We start from the raw sequence: 21422 nt of genomic DNA, 5'->3' as shown, positions 1-21422 counted from the left end.
AGATTTAAAAAAAATAAATTACAAATCAATATAACTTAAGAGTTATCATAAACAAATTAAACATAATTAATTAATAATTTGAATTTGAATTGTATCATCACTATATTTGGGCTTGTTAGGATATTTCAAAGTTTTAAATTAAACATGACATAATGAAAAATTTATAAAAATGAATGACGTCGATAACTAAAACGTTACTATCATCTGATCGATCACATCATCAACATGAACATTTTTCAAAAAACAAATATTAAAAAACTAAATTTTTCATTAGACTGTAGACCTACTTTCATGTTGATTGCAAAAATACATTATGTGTATGTTAGTGTAATATTTTAACATTAAATTATTTATTGAAGTTTATTTGTTTTCTACTTTTTGTGTACTATTGTCTATTATGGCATTCATACCTAAAAACTATATTGACAAAGCAGAAGATATTTCAGAACTGGTAATTAATTACAACAAATGCAATTTAATAAATTTCTATTGTAATTAAAATTGAAAAATTACTCATTAATTACACATTATTTTTATAGGTTGTTAAAAATTGTAATGCATATTTGCCAACAGCTTCTCGGTTATGTTTAATATCAACATTTATAGAGGATGGCCTCCGAATGTATTTTCAGTGGTCAGAACAGAGCAGATACATGGATATGTCTTGGAATTGTGGAATGTTTTTGGCTACTGTTTTTGTTCTTATTAATTTAGTTGGACAATTGGGTGGATGTATACTTATTTTACTACAAAAACATGTTCGAATAGCTTGTGGAATATTATTTTTTATAGTTGTATTACAAGTAAGCCAAGATTGTTTAAATTTTTTTTTTATTTTAATTTAACATGCCTACATTGAAAATACTTGAATATGAACTATGATTATCTTACTCTTTTATCTTTAACTAATGATGATTATACTTTACATATAAATGAAATGTATTTGCTTTTTGTATTTAGACAGTAGCCTACAGCATTTTATGGGATTTCCATTTTTTACTGAGAAATTTTGCATTAATTGGAGCATTATTATTAGTTCTTGCTGATAGTGAAGTAGAATCAAAATCTCTGCTTGCTGGTATTCCATCATTGGGTAAGTTGCAATATTATTAAAATATAGAATTAAAAATTAATCTGTTAATTGTTTTTAAGGAGAAAACAAACAAAAGAATTATATGCAACTGACTGGAAGATGCTTGATTGCATTTATGTTCATTACGCTATTAAAATTTGAAATATCATTTTTCCAGGTTTATATTTTAAGAAATTATAATATTGTTAAAATATGTCTATAATTAACATTTCAACTCTTTTTTTAGCTAGTTCAAGACTTTTTAGGAACTATTATGATGGTATTAGTTTTTATCGGTTACAAAACTAAACTTAGTGCGTTGGTGCTTGTTTTGTTTTTAACAAGTTTAAATTTCTATTATAACGCTTGGTGGACAATACCCGAAACAAAACCTCTTCGTGATTTTCTAAAATATGACTTCTTTCAAGTAATAATACTAATATAATAAATACTTATTATTATTTTTTGTGCTTTACTAATTTATTTTATTTTTAGACACTCTCAGTAATTGGAGGTTTATTAATGATTGTACTCAGAGGACCTGGCGGAGTGTCAATGGATGAACATAAAAAAAATTGGTAATCTCTATTCTAGAACATATATTTAATATTATGATGTTATTTTTCAAAAACAAATATATAAAATTTGATTATTTAATACGTTTACTAGATATTTTCATAAATTCACATATCATATATCATAAATTTGTTTTAGTGAATTATAAGTGATAAAATTCAATACATATAGTATAATTCAGAGGTCATCAACTGGTAGATTCTAGGCACATTTTTTTACAAACCCAGATGGTTGTATAATTATAAAGTATATAAAATATTTTATAGTTTAATATATTGGTTATTCATTGTTCAGGATTAAAAACATTCATTAAAAGTGTTTTGGACTTAACCTAACCATAGGAATTTTGTTAAGTTACATTAGGTAAAATGGACCCCCATAATAGATATTAGTTGGTGACCTCTTGTATAGTTAAACTTGGTACTTGGCAACCATTAATATGTGAAATAATATAGTTTTAGATATTCTGTTCTTTACATTTTAATTGTCTATAAAGGCCAAGATAAACTAGGCAAGTTATACAATATTAAAAGGACGTTATATCATTATAATATGTATTCTGTGGTCATACCTGTATGTGTTGTCTCCATCTAACTAATGTTCATCACAGCAAATTTAGGTTTAGCAGAATCCATTTTATGTTGTTAAATTTAATATTGTAATCAATTTACTTATAATCAAACTGAAAGGTAAGAATTTTATTTAGGGCATCACCTATGCTTTTAATGCTTTTATTGATATCTTTATTATAAAATGAGTTATAAGTATTTTTAAGTTTTAATATTTTACATAGCTTTAACTTACTTTAAAATTAAAAGCCTATGTGATATTATAGATAATATTCTTACCTTTAAATTTAATAACAGGTAAATTGATTTCAATATTAAAACTAACAACATAAAATGGGTTCTGCTGATCCAAAATATGTTATGATGTACATTAGTAAGACTGAGATAACACATGCAGGTATGATGTCCTCTTAAATAAACACTATAGTAATATAGCTCGAATATTTTTTAATATTATAATTTACTGAATAATTGATTTATCAATATTGGTGGGTTGGTTGAGTATGTGAATATGCCTATTTTTTGAATATTTACTTCTTGAAAGGACATCTCACAAGTATATGTGGGTTTTTGAAAGTGTTTTTTTTTATTATAATATTTTAGTAGACATAATGAAAAAAACTTCTTTAACAAACAAACCATAGAAAATGTTGTTACCTTTAATATTAGATTAAGTTTTTCCTAATATTAAAACTAATGAAGCTTAATAAGTATTTATATCCTCTAGTCCATAAGAGTAGTAAACTATGTCCCAAAAAATATGCGTCTGAGTTGACACATCCCCTACTCATTTGATATACTGACAACATTGGCACTGGTCACTGCCGTCAGTCGATATGCACAAAATAGTTTACTTATCTTGTGAGCCAGAGTATAAACATAAACTATTTATGTTAAACACTTGAAGTTAGATGGAGACAACCCATGTAGGTAAGATGTCCTTTTAATAGCCTTAAAAGAATTTTTAATCATTCAACTATTTATTTATATTCATACCTAAAATATTATTTCCAAAAAGTTTATTTTTATCAATATTAAATTCAGTATATGATTACAATAATTTACCAGTGAACTCTTGAAGCGAAGTTTGATTTTATTAGACTATTTGAATTGATATGCAATATTTTTGGAGTACAATAATTACATAAAAATATTCACAATCAATTTACATGTTCAAACGTCCTAACCTTACAAATGTTACATATTTTGAACTCTAATTATTATTAACTATTACTTAATTGATAATAATATAACTTATATATTATATAAATATGTTATTTGTATATTTCTCTAGTTTTTACTTATATTTAATATTAAATTATTTGTAACAAATTACTAAAATAACAAAAATTAATCGAATCGGTCATAATTTGGAAGTTTATAAGTTATATATACTATACATAATGTGTTCGTTTTTATATTTTTCTTAATTCAATAGTATTATCACTTTTTTATTGTATTATATAAACCAAATCCACTAATTGAATAATTATATAATATTGGTGCCATTGTGGCTGGTACCATTCCCATTATTTTAAATTTTTTACCCATTTCCATTAATTTATTATAACCAAATGTAAGTGATGTTGCTTCTTTTTCATTTTTTGTCAAGGTTAACAAATTCTTTAAACATATAATAAATTAATTTCATTACAATAAGTATTATTATTATATAGTATCTTAAATTACCTGGTATCTCAAATTAATCATCATATTATCTAAAAACATATTTTGGTCTATTGGTCCAAAAGCCAAGACATCAGTTCCAGCAACATCTTTTAGTCTGCCAAAATCAACATCTGCTGTCAAGTCTACTGTTCCAGGATTATGTAATGGGTTAACTTGTTGGTGTCCACTAAAAGCCTACACATAAATATATATTTTTGTAATGTTTATAAAAAATTATGTCTAAAAGCTTACTCTAAAGGTGTCAATTATAGGCTTATCGTGTCCATAATCAATACATAGAAATATTCCACCATCCATTATTATTCTCTCACTTAGCTTCTGCATGATAATAGCGGCGTCTAGCCCAACTTCAATTTCAGTTCCATTTTTGAGATTTGAACATTTATAATATTCTATCTATTTAAAATATCTACTTATTAAACAATAAATATATAATATATTTATCTATATATTATAGTTAAAAAACATACTGTAGATATTAAATTTGATGTAGTTGTAGATGTCTTACATAAGACATAACGAAATGTTCCACTCAAATAATTTTCAATATCTATTACTATTTCATGCCATTTCTCGTTAATTTTCTAAACAGGAAGGTAAATAAATAATAAAAACTATAAACTTAAGTATACAATTATTTATACTTGCCCTGAATTTATGTATAGGTAAAGCGTCAAAAAATTCTTGGGCAACTATTAAACTAAATGTATTTCTAGGGATATCATCTATCGATTCATACCAAAATATCTCTTTTTTTCCATATTTTTCACATGTTATACCACGTTGATAATAACATTTGTCTGACTCTATCTTTAAATCTGAACTGCATAGTTTATTGGCTTGTTCTAAGCTACATTTCTTACTTGTTTCTACCATATGTATGCTAAGATCAAGTGAGCTGTATTGAGTTTGTTTTAATAACTGTAAAAAAAAAAAACTAAGAATAACCGATAGGTACTTAATAGATAATTTATAATTAATTGTAAGTCACTACTTTTGATGTAAAGGGGTACCTACAAATTAATAATAAAAATAAGTTACAACAATCATTTCTACTTTCAAATGTCAATAAAATTAAACTTTTATTAGTTAAAAAACTAACATCAATATGCATAGTAGTACTGCTGATCATTTAATTTATCTATGCTGGATGTAAAGATGTCATAGTAGATTTTGTAGGTGGAAGGCCCACTATGGGAACTTACTGAACTTATATCTGATGGCACAGAATTTTACATTTCAAGATGAGTATACATAATTTACAAATGATAAGTTGTAATTAAAAAGTATCTTAATAAATAATTATTACATGAGTATATAACCCCAGCAGCTGCTATTAGTTGAAATTATGAGAATGATGTGGAACTTCTTGATATATGATAATATCATAGTATTTTTTTTAACACTCACCACTGCAAGTCAGAAAATAAAATATTAAAGAAAGACTATGAAATCTGTCAATATCCTTAAAAACAGAACCCACAAGTTTTAGAAACATGTTTCATGCATGTTATATAATTTCAGAGTTTTATGAGGAAATTTAAAAATATGGACGTATAAGGTATACCTAAATACATACTGTGATATTTTATGGACTAAAGCGCACAGTAAAATTTAAAATTGCCCATTTATTAATCGTAATAAATATACCTAAATGACTTAAATCAAATTAAGATTATATTTTAAAGGCAAATTAGAAAAATTAGAAAAAGAGGAATTCACTCTGTTAAAAGTCTATACACAGTTTAATGTAAAGACATGATGGCTATTATTATATATTAAAAACTGTTATGAATTAATTGTAATTGTGTATTTAAAAACTTATTGGTCAATGTTTTACTTGTAACTATCTATTATTGTCTATTAATAAAATTATTATCCGTTTTTCTTTTCAATTGTATTTTAACCCTGACTTTTCTTTCAGAAATAACGTGTAATGTATTCAATTTGTATTTATATTTTTGTATGTATTAAAAACAACACATTACGTTTAAAAAAGTGATAGTTTTAGTATATAGTGTCTATAATAATGTATAGGTTGTACCTACTTTTAGAGTCTGCACATCGCACATGGTTATAGGTAAAAATGTTTAAATCCAGAATAAATCTTATGTATTAAACTAAAGTTAAGGATAAAAATAAATATCATATAAATGTATGTAAAAAATATAAATTAACAAATTTTGGACTAGATACAATTAAAAATTGTTATAAAGCAATAGGTATTTACACATTACTCTTTTGTACAAATTTCAATATATTAAGGAATATTACTTATAAAATATTTATTAATTTTAAATGTATAACACTAATTAATTATGAATTTTATTTTTCAACAATGTCATAATAGGTTAGCTTTACATATATATATTTTTTTTTTTAGGTAAATAATTTAATAAAAAAAAAAAATTGTATAGACAATACCGTTATACTAAAAAAACAGATTCTTAGGGTACAATTTTGTGTTAAAAAAAACTAACCACAAAAATCAATATTTTGCTGAATTTTAGGAATAATAAGAAAGCTAGAATTTCTAAATCTAGTGAAAATTTGTGTATAATATTCTTATACATAAATAATGTAACATTTATGGTATATGATATTGTTACTATTAAATAAACGTTTTTGAGCGTAACTTGTTAATAGTTTAAGAGTAAGTAATATATTGTTTAATATAGTAATCTTACTCTTAGCATGTCTGTCATCATTACTCCTGTTCCTGGTCCAAGCTCTATTAAATTTAAAGGAGATGGACACCCTGCTTTTTCCCACATGCTTAACAACCATAGCATAACCATCTATAAATATAGTTTAAATTAAATATATGCATTTAAAAAGTTAAACTGAAACACAAAATAATATAATTTAAAGGCAAAAGCTAAAAGGAATTTTAATTTTTGATAATATTATTCTTTACTTACTTCTCCATAAAGCTGACTAATTTCAGGAGATGTTATAAAATCTCCATCAGAGCCAAAAACTTGTCCACTATTATAGTATGTTTTTAATGATTCCCGCATGTATTCAGCTACTGTAATTGGACCATTTATACGTATTTTATCTTGAAAATATTTTGTTAAGTCTTGTTTGACTAATACATGGTTTTGAAAAGTTGTAATTGTTCGAATAATAAATCTTGGTTTTAATCTTAAAAATCTCATCATCTTTTACGTTCTTCAACTGCCTATATATATATGTGCTTATATATTACTTTCTCATTTCTGTTTGTATGATAAAATTCTTAAACAAATAATAGAGTTCACATTGTTTAGAATATAATTTGTAGAGTGACTAATTTTTTTTTTATAGTAAGTATCAATATTTAGATACAGTAATCTGAATGATGACTAAATATATATAAATCAATTATACATTTTATACAGGGGTATAAAAATATAAAATAAATGTAATATTATGTACCTATTATAATTTAAAATTCATGAAATATAAAAACCAAATGGCAAATAGTAAATACCAATTATCAATGTATTTTTTGTAACTTTTTCAGGCAAACTGATTATTTTTTAAATTATAAGAGATAAGTATTATCTTTAATCGAGATTTTGATAATAATATATTATAACGGTGACGTATCACCTAGATCCCCGTCCTACTAAATCCCCATGGTTATCTAGATCCCCGTCCTACTAAATCCCCATGGTTATCTAGATCCCCGTTGGCAAACTAGATCCCCTGTGATAACTAGATCCCCATGAGTCAATTAGTTCCCCTGTCAACTAAATCCCCTTGGGCCATCTAGATCTATATTTATGGTCTTTAAGATCACCAAATTTATATTTCCCGCTAAAGATCAAAATTAGCAAAACTAATTGCATCACATATTATAATTTATTTATAATTCACTATATAGGTACTATATTATCTAATATTCATTAATTTTAATGTATACTAAAATTAATAATAATAATTTATATACAAATACAAATATACAATCATGTAAAATTGCATTTTTCAAATCAAAAATTACAAATAAGTTGTACTTAAAATATTATTATAATAATATCTTTATTCTAATCACATAGAAGATAGAAGTTACAACGATTTACATATTAGTGTATGCCAAAGGTGGGCATTAACTAGTTAAAAAGTTAAACAAAATTAACTAGTTAGTTTATTTTCTAATCAACTTATGAACTTAACTAGTTTAATGTACAGTTGAAATAACTTAGCTTTTCTCAGTTGTTTAAAAAAAATCCATCAAGTTAAAAACATTTTAAAATTTTTCGTTTATACGTAAATATTACCATATTAGTATAAAATATAATAAATATTTCAATATTATGTAATAAAACATGCAAATCAAATGTATAATTAAAGGTTTTAAAGTTTTTGTTTTATAAATTTAATTATAAAGTACTTGGTTGTAAATTATATATTGTGCGAGTTGCAATTAGAAATGTTTTTAATAAAATTAATAAATATAAATTACAAATTGACAATTGTTATGTTTACATTCCATTGTTGTGTTCACATAATATGACATTTGATTGCTACACAATATATGAAAAATATATTTGTTAAATTATTAATTTGAGATGAGTATTATAGTTTAAATTAATAAATAATACTAAAGTAAAAGTAAAATGGTATATACAGTGTACATTATGATAAAAATTTATTAAAATTGCTTTTTATAATTTATAAATTAGAAACTAGAACTACACATTCACTCTTTATGTGATTTACATAGGTACTAATTAAAAAAAAATTAAATTATTTTTTTTTAAACTGAGTTAAGTTAATATTTTTTCCATATTAACTTTTAACTTATCGAGTTAAATTTATAATTTGTTAACTGTTAACTTTTAACTTATCGATCTTGTATCAGCTTAACTTAACTTAACTTGAGTTAATTATTTTTATTAACTTGCCCACCTTTGAGTGTACCTATATTACAAAATAAACAGGAAGTTAGAATTTTTATTTGACAATATTTTATTATTAATTAAATTACATTAAGTAGTTACGAAATACTTGTATAATGTATTAATGTACAATAAACACTATATATGGTAATAAAAGTGAAAAGTATTCTATATAGTAGTGTATACCTACTTAACAAAATATGAAGACCAGTGTCGTATTTACGATGGGGGGGGGGGGGGTAGATCCTACACTTGACCTTTTTTTTGTACCGACTTTCTGCCATATTGTTAGACTTTATTTTTTTCGTCTTGTAACTGATGACGTTTAAAGACAATATGAGTAATATGACTATGAGTTATATTAAAAAAAAAAAGTGGGCAAGTAGGTGTCACTCTGCTGTGCAATAGGTTACGAGTGGGTCACTAAAATGAATTGTGTTAAATTTGAATTCAATAATATAATATCATTGTATAAGAAAAACGATTCTGATCGTAGTCATTCTACTATTTTAACAATGTATTAGGAGCTTTTTATTAAATTTTCAAGCTATTTTACACAACGAATAAAATTTTATTGACATTCATAGAAAAAAAAAATTTAAAAATTGTAAACTTTAAATGTCTATAAATAGTTCAAAACAAATCAAAAAATATTGAAAATTGTATAGAGTATAGAAAATGCTAATATAAACAACCAGTGAAAAATGTATGTACCTACCTACCTATTTATACGATCATGTGTTTTAGAGTTACACCAAAAACCAAAATCGATTTTGTCGAAAACCAATTTTGCGTATAAATTCCCGTTTTTCCTTAAATTTGTTTTTGTTTTTCTAGGCGCTTATGAAAATTACTAGGAATTTTAAATGTTGACCTCCAACTAGATGCACTTTCCAATCGAACAAGATAGGTACTGAAGTTGAAAAATCGTATAGCGTTATTTCGATTACTTATCGTGTACAGACACAAATAAAAAAATAAAACACATATCTATATCATTGTAAAAGCAATACATTCATCGCTCCGCTTAGAATCTAAAATTTAAAACTGAAAATGTCTGTAAATTGTTTAAAACAAATCAAAATATTTTGTAAATCGTTTGGTGCGTAGAAAATGCTAATATAAACGACCATTGAAGCGCTAGAATGAATTTATAACAAATAATGCTTTTAGGTAGGTAGGTAATACCTATACAAATTGTATTAATTCTTATTTCGACTTGATCCACACTATATATTCTCAATTGATAACAAGTTAGGGGATTTTAAAAATGTATATTATGTATAAGTATTTAAGGGTATATTATTATGTATTTCATCCCCCCCAGCAAAATTCCTAAATACGCCCCTAAATACTGATGAAGACTAGGTAAGAGTACAAGACATCGGCAATTGGCAATTAAGTAGCCTGCAGTGACAAATTGTCAAAATTGAATAATTTGTATGATTTACAAACCAAAAAATAAAACATATACGTTATGTCTAATTAGTAATTATTCGTAAAATATATACATACAAATATAATAATACAGAGTTTAGTAAATCAAAATAATTAAACTTATATTATTATACTAAAAAATTGTAATATCTAGATAATATTAATAATTATTCAAATGTTCAATAACTTATTGAGTTTTTTTTTTACCTCAATAATTATTTATAATAAGTATATAATTTGTTGATTGTTTAAAAGCGTTGGAACTGTTGATTGGGCCACTTACGTTTATATATTATTCTTAATAATAGAGATCCATTCAATATAATTTAACTTTTGTTAATTATAGGTACCTACTATTATATAAGTACTCAATATTTTAAATATCCTTACAGGTAATATATGCTTTGTCAAATTGGCCGACTGGACGTAAGTTAATTAAAATAAAATAACTTAAAAATGTGTATTTTTTATATTAGATTAATGCAACGATATAACATAATAAATATTATAATACATCGATAAAAAGTTGCCATGATCTACAGAATCTTTTACAGATAGGTGAATACACAGACATTAGTGAAACCATGCAGTAGCATATGTAGCTATTTTAACACAAGGAGGAAAGATTTTAGTCTACCAATTCACCAAATAGTTTATAAAACATAGCGTTAAGTTTATTATTTATTTAAAATGTATTTATACAATAGCAATATATTTATTAAAACGTCATTTGAAGTTAATAACGCATACCTATTCGTTGATATATAGCTTCTTGATTATTTTGTTCTTTAAGTTATTATTATTAGATTCTGAGCCGAGCTTATTAGCTCAAGGAGTCAACGAAATAGGCTCAAGCCTAAAGCAGCACTATATTTAATAAGAGGGCGGCATTTTCAAAACAGTGGTAATATTATTATTTTAGGGCCGAAAAATTTGATTTTGCCTTGTGCACTATTGTAGTATTGTCGCTTGAGCAGCCCCTGCTAACCTGCAGTGCTTGGAAAGTAGTTATTTTGTTTTTAAAATGTTTAATTTGTTTATTTCATACAAGTTAAAAGTTTAGGACCAATGACAGTGACTTACTTGAAATTTTTCAATTATAATGGTCCATTTGGAGAACTTCAAACCGAATGAGAACAGGAGTTGGACGCACTAAGGATAACATGAAGAAATGGGGACACCTACAACTTGTGAATGTGGGATGGAACAGTCAATGAAACATATTCTGCAATGCCCAATCTGTCCTTACTAATGCACACAAGACGATGATGTTATGAATACAAGTGACAACGCCAAAGACGTAGCTAGTTTTTGGGCTGAAACCATATGAACCAGAAAACGACAATCATTTACCATTTATGAGACTTTTAATTATTTTAATCTGTTTATTTATTTTTATCTATTTGTTTGTCTTTTATTTTTATATTAAATTTGTGGTTTTACTTTATATGTATACTTTGATAGTTATTATTTAAAGAATGTACCTACATAATTGTGTGCTTGAAACGAGAAAATAAAAACTTGAAATTATGTAAACATTTTCAATATTATCGTATATTGATAAATTAGGTATTATATTAATAATTAAATAACACAAAACCAAACGTAACGTTTAACAAAATATATAATTTGTCATTAAACAAAACATAACGCTAAACATTATTTATACATAGTATATAAGGTACCATTAAAAAAATAATTAATTTACCTAAATATTATTAACATTTTTTTAAAATTTAATATGTAGGTATTAATAGAATAATTTTATTGTCATTAGCTAATAGTGATACCCTATTGCTCTGTTACTTTGAAACAGGTACTTAAATGCTTTTAAAATTTAAATTCTGAAAAAAAACGCAAAAATTGTACGTTTTAAATCTGAATAGGTAACGATAAACGCAAAATTTGTGTGACGTTTTTATTCAAAATAACGTAAAACGAAATTTTTTTTTCAAATTCAAGCCCTGATAGAAAGTGAACTTTCTACGGTACTTACGGCGGCATTTACTAATTATAAAACAACAACTTATGAGAACAATTAATTTCTTTCACGCATTATTCTGGCGATCAAAGCATATTAATATATTATAAGTATATAGGTAATTCATTTTCAGAAAAATTGCTATCACGTCTTATTGGTTTTTGGTAAATGTCAAATATCGGCTATAGAGTAACCTGGGGTATAATGGCGCAATTCACATTTAACAGCTGTTATGTGGTAGCATACACGTCTTAGAAATATTGTTATATTGTTTTCTTATCATAAATATTACGTAGATTTCAATTTTCCAGTCAAAAGTTGATTTTATCAAAGCAAACACCAAAAATTCTAAATAATTAGAAATTATACCAAATGCGTCTTTTTACCCCAGTATTGGGGTAAAAGTGCGCACCTAATGGGGTAAAACGCCGCATGCTAAATTAATTCTTACTAGGTTTAATATATAAATAAACGACTGGAAAATTGAAATCTACGTAATATTTATGATAAGAAAACAATATAACAATATTTCTAAGACGTGTATGCTACCACATAACAGCTGTTAAATGTGAGTTGCGCCATTATACCCCAGGTTACTCTAATAAAAGTAGGTAATCAATAATCATGTAAGAAATACTGCGCACTTTTACCCCAAAACCCAATAAGTCATTTTACCCCAATATGATTTTCTGCATAAACAGTATTGTAGTATATTTATTTGTTATCATATTAATATTTTACTAGTATTAACGTTAAGTCACCTACTTGTACTAAACTAATATATATAAAAGCACACCTAACGTGTCGTTATATAGTACATATTACTACTACTATACTACTAAGATATTACATCAGACGAATACAATTAATACTTTATCTCATATTGACGCCAAAACTTCATCAACTGTCAAAAAAATGTTTTATCACGTTTGACTATGATAACATAATCATAATAACAAAAAAGTGTGACCAGATAGCAATTATTAAATTACTTAAACACAATAGTTCATTTTGCCCCATGCGCCATTATACCCCAGGTTACTCTATACCGATAGGTATGCATACGGGCATTTATAAACTATAATAATAATGATAATAGTTATTAAACTTAACATTTATCAGTTATTACTTATTAGTTGCCTATTAATTTTATTATTGATTAATAACATGAAAACTAGAGTGTCCCGATATAATTCTGTACCATTGTGGAAAAAGCTGATAAGTGCATAAAAGTCGATTTTTAGATTTTATTTATCTAGATCTAAATATGATATCTGTTGTCTGTTGCTTTATTATTATATCTGTTATAAGCATATTTATATATAATATATATGTATCTACAATGTGTTAATAATAGCGATAAATCAAAATGATAACTTATACTGTGTAATTGGAAAAAATAAAATTGGGACGGTATGAATATTTTGGTTGTATAATTTTAATGTATTCCCTAATTTAATCTATGTAATGTAGGTTTAATATAAAGGGCAAAAAATAATTTCAGACTATATGTATTTAGTGTAAATATTATGAAAAAAAATATTAAAATGTTATAATCGTTCAGACATTAGATATACATATAGCTATATAGGTACATTTTGAGGCCGGGAGGAAGTAATGCGAAAGCGGTTCCCTCTTCCCTCCCGGTCGTCGATTCAACCCGAAAAAAAAAAAAAAAAGAAAGGTACATTTTCAAAACATTTTGATTATTTTTCAGCTATTTACAGGCATAAGAAAATGTAGAATTTTTATTAGTTTTTTAAAAATTATTGTCGATAAAAATTGTATGCTACGTCAGCTTAAAATGCTACAATACTATAGGTTCCTCGAGAGTTTAATTACTGGAATTATAAGTGAAAGTTTATCGTAATCCCACATATATTTTTTATGATTATCTGAAATTTTAAGTTTTGACGAATATATATATTACCTATATACAGTGTGTTCACCAATTTAGGGAACACTGAATTTCTCGACCGGATATTTTGAAATAAATCAATTTTGTTTTTACAAACTGGTGGTAAATTAATTTAATTAATAAGAAATTTAAAAACTCAGAATACGGACTAAATGGTTATTGTCAATTGAATTATTATACTGTTTTAGTTACAAATCTATCAAAAATACACAGTAATTCTTTTTTTAATTAAAATTTTTTCATTCAATTTTATACCTATTATAATTTAAGTTAATTTTTGGTCACGCATTTAATTTGCTTTTTTCAAACAATTATTGTATCCTTTTTTTGTTATTATTTGTGCTTTAAAGTCCATGCCCTACTTATCACGTACAGCACAGACCAAAAACAATCAAAACTACTCAGAATCTAAAATAATGACAGAGAAAAGAACATTCGAGTTTCTCGGAAATCAATAAATCTTAACACTTATAAAGTTATGATAGGTATATCGTATATCTTAATTCGTTCAATAAATATTAAATACTAATATCTAAATATCGTAGAAGTTAAATCCGTAGTATTCAGTATTCAAGATAGATACATATTTTTCCAGATCAATGATAGTATTAAATTTCGTTAAATCTTAATAACCCTCATTATTCAATTGTTCGTCAGTCATTACAGTTATGAATGTTACGAGCGATTGATGCCATAATATAGTGTACGAAATATTTTCAAAACAAATTATAAAACACTTTTAATAATATTTAATAATATTTTAATTTTAATTAAAAAATGGAGAAAGCTATTCGTGAGATTGGTGGTTCCAGAGGCACAGGACTTAAATACAAAGACGATGATGGATACACATATTGGAAAAATCGACAATGTCGAATGCATTTTACTGTTCGTTGTGCATCCTGGAGAGCTGGGTAAATTTAATAATTTTAAACAATCAACTATAATATTCCATTATAAAAAATTACTTATCTTCCTTTTCTTTATATTAAAATATTTTCAAGTCATAAATTCAATTTAAGAATAAATTGTTTTATGTCTTTTCAACTTATTGTCATCCAAGGGGACTGGTATAGATTTAAAATAACCATATTTTGCTGACCAGAAATCTTACTGTACTAGAGTAGATTTCATTCTAAATGGTTGTGTAATTAAGTAATAGTTTATACCAATAGGTAATATACCAATATGTAATTTAGAATTTATTAGTAACTATAGTTAGCAAGGCTGGGCAAGTTAACGATTTTTTTAACTCGTTAAGTTAAGTTATTTTAAAATAATTAAGTTAAGTTAACTTTGAAAAAAAAGTAACTGAACTTAATTTAAAGTTAAAAGTTTCTAATTTTCAAAATAAAAAATTCCAGACACATAATAATGTTTATTAGATATTTTTTCTTTATGCACAAGAAAATTACTGGGGAAATTTAAAATGATGACATCAAAGTATTGTTAAAGCAATCAAAAAACCTACTTTTCTAAAAATACTATTAAAAAAATTGCATTATTGTTTGGACTAAAATTAACTTAATTTAAATATTTTTAAATAATATTAACTTGAAGTTAACGCGTTAATCTTTAAAAAAAAGTAACGAGTTAATTAACTTACCTAATTAAAATTTTTTTTTTTTTTTATTTAAAAAAGAATATTTACAATCTATGCTACAAGGCATAATAAGCAAATTTGAACATAATATACAATAAAATACAACTTGATCACATGAGGAGGGAGGCCATCCAGTAATAGAACCCAACGAATTAAAATTAACTTAACGTTTTAACTTTTAATTCGTTAATACCCAGCCTAGCTAGTTAGTACCTACTACCTATAAATGTTTATATTTTAAATATTATTTTCTTTTTTAGTTGTCGTGCAAAAGGCAAAGTGTTAAACAACGACACTTCGAAAGTTTTTCTGACGACAGGCCATGAAACTCATCCAGAAAACCAATTGACATTAGAGAGATTCAAACATATTTGTAATCAATGGGCACAGGATGAACAAACTTCTCTTCGAGTCATTTATAATGAAGTAAAAATTATTTATTATAATAACAAACACAAATTATTTAGCAAGGAAGTTAATTATAGTTAATTATACCTACTTAATTATTAATTATATTAAGTATTATTATACGACACTTTTTAAAATTGTTTTGATTGTTTTTGTCTCCTGAAAATGTAGGTATGAAATTTAAATATTATGAAGTGATCTTTCTGAATTTTAGATGATGTAAGCGTACTGTTAGTTGTCTCTCTCTCTTACCCATGTGCAACATAGATAAAACTCATCTACATTTTTTTTAATGTTTTTGAGTTATCGAACAAATTATAGAGGATAAGCTTTTAGAGTGCATTACACCGATTTGTCTAAATATACTGTCACAAAATAATTCAATAAGTACCTAACCATTTAAATTTTAAATTTAATGTATAAATATGTATAATATCATGTATAATATTTTTGTCACATCTGCGCCGAACGTTATTTAGATTTCGATGACGGTTGAAGCGGAAGGTGACCTTTTCTTCTAGTACAGTGGGAACCCCAAGAAGTGCTGGGCGTTTCCGCTGTATACTCTGCATAACCAGATACTGATAGATGAACACAGAGGTTGGACGAAAAATAGTTTGTGTGGCTCATGTCGGAAGGAAATTTCAGTCTTGAGAATACGTCACTGTGAATGAATTACTACACTTTCCACCCTTGCTAGTTTCCACCTAATATAGTATATTCAATTGTAGTAGGTTATTCAAAAATCATAAAAAAAAAAACAAACGATTTTATGTAACTTTTTTTATCTATGTTGCACGTGAGTCTGAGAGAAAAAAATATACGCAATGCTGACATCCTATTGATAATGTGTGTTTGTTTAATTTTGATGGCTTATTTAACGATATGTAGGTAGGTAGTATAGTCGAGTCTCGATAACTCGAATTTCTTTTTGTCCCTATGAAATTCTTATACACTCAATACAATATTTGTAACTCGAAAAATACATAAGTCTAATTAACTTTCAACTCCCTTGAAATTCGAGTTATCGAGACTCGATTGCATATAAATTATACCTTTTGCCCAGTATCAAAAGAAATGATTTATAAATGCATCAATCATAAATTAAAACCATCTAGTTCATGAAATAAGTACTTTCACTCTTATAAGACTATCTACTGGCCCCCAATATTTAAGTTTTTTTTTTCTGTATAACAGTAGGTATTTTATAGTAGGTAGTCTCCTTTGATTTTGGCTTCCTCGCTGATCTTTGAGCGTGTTACCAAAGGTAATTTCATAAGAATTTATACCATCTGTCTCAATTTTTTAATAAGAGTTCCCTTACTAAAAAGACCTACATTTTTTTTTTTAGCTAGCTTCATTTAATTTTAAGCTAATATTATTATATACAAATTTAGGTGGGTAAGTTCCTAATGAAATTGAAAAATTAACCTTAAAAATTGTTCAATTTACTTATTATTCAACCATTTTCAATAGTTTTTATTTTAAAAGATGAACCCTATATTTACCTACAATAAAACTGCTAATTTAACACTAACAGTCATGTTTTTATTTTAAAGTAACTACTAACTATAGAACTTTTTTGAAAAAATACATAAAGATTAAAATCGGTTTTTAAGAAAACACTTGTAATAATATTAAAAAGAACCAAGAAGCTAAATCTACTAATTTTATTATTTAATTGGAAAACTAGCGTAATTTAAAATCTTTATAATTAATTAAATTTGTAACCAGCGAACACAGAATGAGCAAATTTCTCTCTGTTTCATCTACAATGAAGTACCTATATAGTACATATAAATAAGAGCGTTACTAAGTATTAAATCAAAAAGTAAAATGTAATTTATTGTCGACTAGCTTTATTTATAAGAACATCTATAAAAAGTTTTACATTATTTCTAAATGTATACACAATACTAATATATTTTTTTTGGTAAATACATTTGTAAGTTCAATTTTCAAATTTTAATATCAAAAATATATTTTAAGACATGTGGTATGGCGGAGTTTGTAAATGTTCATGTCGGTTCATTTGTCTCATTGCATAGAACAATGCGTAGACATCGACGACGAATTCATCCAATCACTCCTCAGTCTATGACTGATTTTCACGTGCAGTTAACTGGAGATTATGCGCACTTGTCTATGATACATAATCAATCAATATACTGTGGCATTGTTGGTACAACTCCAGAGGAAGGAACCACTTTACTTTTCATTTTGCCTGAAATCAAAAAGTAACTATAAAATAAAATAAATTTTATTTCAAATAACTAATAATTAATAATTACATTTAAGCACTGTCTTATTATATAATTAATTTAGTTTACTTAGGACTGGTTCAACTTTTTTATTGGATGGCACATTTTCCAGTTCACCAAGTTTTGGAAACGAATGCCACCAATTATATGTCATAATGGGCATAGCGTTTAATACTGTAAGTTTTGTATGTAATTTGTAAATAAATACTATTGAATTAGTAAATAATCATTTTACTATTTAGATTATTTTAAGTTATTTATTTAAAATCGATACATAAAATTAATTTTTTTCAGGGATTTCCTATAGGATATGCATTGATGTCAAGGAAAACAGAAAGGGCATACACTGCACTTTTCAATAAAATATTGAGTGTAGTGCCAGAGTGGCAACCTCAAGTTATAATAGTTGACTTTGAAAGAGCAGCTATAGCTGCTATCAGAACTATATTTCCATATACCACTATTAGAGGTTGCTGGTTTCATTCCTCCCAAGCAGTATGGAGAAAAGTTGCAAACATAGGTAAGTTAACTCTAAAGTCTAAATTACCTTTTTCATTAATAAATAAAATGTATAGTCGATTAATAACACTAGTTAATATTTAGGATTGGTTGAAATATGTAGTAACAATCGAGGAGCCAATGACACTGTGCATATGTTGATGGCACTGCCATTGCTGCCCCAAAATTGTATAGCTGAAGGTTTTGAAACAGTAAAAGAATATTATATTGAGAATGTGCAATCATTGATTAGCAATAACAATGATTACAATTTTTCATTACTGTTTGAATACTATCGATCAACATGGCTTGCAGGTCTATAAAATCCAAAATAATAGTTTATATTTTGTTCATAAAATTAAACAAATGTATAACTACTTACTCTACTGCATTGTCAATAGGAATTAATGCAGATATATTGTCAGTCAGTGACACTGTTTGGCGAACCAACAATGTGTTGGAAGTAAGTCACCGACATCTCCAGATGCACTTGCAAAATCGGCACAATCCTGATCCATGGGTGTTTTTGAGTAATTATATTTTTATTTATTTAACACTAGAAAAGAAATATATCACTATTTTATATGTACAGAGGGGCTCATTACTTACTCAAATGGTGTTTTGAGAGATTATGATGAGGCTACTGATGGTAGACAAGTAAGAGAACCTCAACGTCAAATATGGATAGATCAGCAAAGGAATTTGGATAGATCTTTGAGGCTATTTGCAGAAGGACGCTACTCAATGGCAGAATTTTTAATATGTGCTAGGCATTCAACACCAACTTTTGGTGTAATACGGCCTCAAAATCAAGCCATTGATATACTTCCTGCTGCTGTCTTTCCACGGGCTCCACTACCTATTGATCAACATCAGGAACTGCAACATCAAGCTATTCCTGTGCTCCCTGCAGCTGTTTCACCACAGGCACCACCACTCGAAGCACCAGCTATAGTACCACTGCACTTCGATCACCATCAGGAACTGATTCGTGACGATATTATAAGAAGAATTTTACCACGTAGACCAGTAGTGCATGTTCCTCGAGATCGTATGATTTTTATTATAATATTACTTATACAAATTTACAAATAAATATACTAACGAATAAATCTATTGTCTTTAGTTTTTGATAATCTTGATGCAGATTATTCAGATGAAGAAGTTTCATTTAACGAACAGCCTGTGGCACCATCAGTTAATCACGTTGAACGTGAAGATTTGACATGTAAGTAGTAATTATCTGAAATGTGTTTCTAGCTTAAATAATTGATTAAAAATAAAGATGTTTTATTATTTTAAAGTTATACCAATAGTAGAGGAAACATGCTACATATGCCTGTACAGTCCGCCAACAGTAATAGCTTATCCATGCTTACATCAAGGCCTGTGTGGACCTTGTTATGAAAGCTATTCAAGAATGCCTCCAAATGAACACAGGCCATATTACCGCTGTCCACTATGTAGAACTGGAATTGAAATGTACTATAAATTATAACCTATAATTATACTATATATTATAAAATATAATAATTTTTATTTTAAATTAAATATCATCTAACCGTAAATCTACTTTTATTTTTCATAAATTAAATTAATTTTCTTGATATGACATATATTTCAATTTGTTGAGTAAGTTTAGTGTATAGGTACCTATACAAGACAGTACCTACATTGTAATTAATATTATTACATATTTTCTTTATCACTTGTGATTATAATTTATAATCATGTGTGATAAAATAAAACTTACAAATACTTCTCAAATACTATAGAAGTCTATAAGTTAACTATATATCATATTTATAGAAAGTACTACCAGTCTATGTATACAGTATATGTCTATATATCTATATACCTATTATACACTATACTTATGGTGACCAGATATAAAAATGTTAAAAAGTACATTTTAAAACTTAGCTTCTTCTCTGTTGTAATTGCCAATGTGTATACCCATTTTGCCCATATCATAAACCATAGGTCATCCTGCTACAAATTTGTTTTTTAATTATTATTATTATTACCTAGGTACTAAAAAATTAATTATTTAAAATTATTATGTCAACTCATTAGATGTGTGTCTTTATAATAACAATTCTATGAAATTTAAGTAAACTTAAACTAAAGTATAAATATTTTAGTTGTTTTTTAAAGGTGAAAATACCAATTGTATAATTTGAATAAATTAATACAAAACTTTGTTAAAATGTAGGAAACATTAACAAATTAAATCGCATTACCTGAACCATAAAATATAAATTAATATCAAATTATAAAAAAATCATAAACATGTAGTAACCCATATTTCCCAAAAAAGATGACAATTTCATATACTTAATACTATTGTTAATGACACTAGGACTTGCATCAAAAAAAGAGTACTGTCCTATGAAAAATAGTATTTCTGGTCACCATAACTATACTGTAACTGTACCTGTACCATTGTTACTACAGTCCACTAGTCCACATAATAATTATTAAGAAGCTTTTAGTTAAATAAATTATAGAAATTATTATTAAA

The 21422-nt window shown here is 26.2% G+C and overlaps 4 protein-coding genes across 5 annotated transcripts; 3 read left to right on the top strand and 1 right to left on the bottom strand.

The window, feature by feature from the left end:
* Positions 1-217: 217 nt before the first annotated feature.
* LOC114123972 (surfeit locus protein 4 homolog) lies at positions 218-1729 on the top strand. The gene is made up of 6 exons (XM_027987118.2): positions 218-451; positions 540-803; positions 961-1093; positions 1153-1250; positions 1320-1499; positions 1568-1729. Exons 1-6 carry the CDS (start codon positions 398-400, stop codon positions 1652-1654), a joined length of 816 nt encoding a protein of 271 aa, XP_027842919.1. The 5' UTR covers positions 218-397; the 3' UTR covers positions 1655-1729.
* A 1490-nt stretch (positions 1730-3219) lies between these two features.
* LOC114123971 (protein arginine methyltransferase NDUFAF7 homolog, mitochondrial) lies at positions 3220-7462 on the bottom strand. 2 transcript variants are annotated; one of them, XM_027987117.2, is made up of 8 exons: positions 7327-7462; positions 6828-7146; positions 6594-6704; positions 4555-4827; positions 4377-4490; positions 4138-4302; positions 3907-4080; positions 3220-3840 (listed from the first exon to the last, which is right to left on the bottom strand). In XM_027987117.2, the coding sequence occupies exons 2-8, from the start codon at positions 7068-7070 to the stop codon at positions 3661-3663; spliced, it is 1260 nt and encodes a 419-aa protein (XP_027842918.1). In that variant the 5' UTR covers positions 7071-7146; positions 7327-7462; the 3' UTR covers positions 3220-3660. The 2 variants fall into 2 exon arrangements, with proteins under 2 accessions (XP_027842918.1, XP_027842916.1); XM_027987115.2 differs by lacking the exon at positions 7327-7462 and having other exon boundaries at positions 6828-7311.
* Positions 7463-17976: 10514 nt separating this feature from the next.
* LOC126549099 (uncharacterized) lies at positions 17977-18600 on the top strand. Its single transcript, XM_050197530.1, has 2 exons — positions 17977-18376; positions 18465-18600. The coding sequence occupies exons 1-2, from the start codon at positions 18138-18140 to the stop codon at positions 18598-18600; spliced, it is 375 nt and encodes a 124-aa protein (XP_050053487.1). The 5' UTR covers positions 17977-18137.
* Positions 18601-18718: 118 nt separating this feature from the next.
* On the top strand, positions 18719-20397 carry LOC126551430 (uncharacterized). Its single transcript, XM_050204689.1, has 6 exons — positions 18719-18920; positions 19004-19213; positions 19300-19428; positions 19491-19949; positions 20025-20126; positions 20203-20397. The coding sequence occupies exons 1-6, from the start codon at positions 18719-18721 to the stop codon at positions 20394-20396; spliced, it is 1296 nt and encodes a 431-aa protein (XP_050060646.1). The 3' UTR covers position 20397.
* Positions 20398-21422: the final 1025 nt, after the last annotated feature.

This window comes from Aphis gossypii, chromosome 1 (assembly GCF_020184175.1).
Source record: "Aphis gossypii isolate Hap1 chromosome 1, ASM2018417v2, whole genome shotgun sequence".
In the NCBI taxonomy this organism is placed as follows: domain Eukaryota; kingdom Metazoa; phylum Arthropoda; class Insecta; order Hemiptera; family Aphididae; genus Aphis; species Aphis gossypii.
The sequence above is the reverse complement of the archived record's forward strand: the minus strand, read 5'-3'. Positions and strand labels throughout refer to the sequence as shown.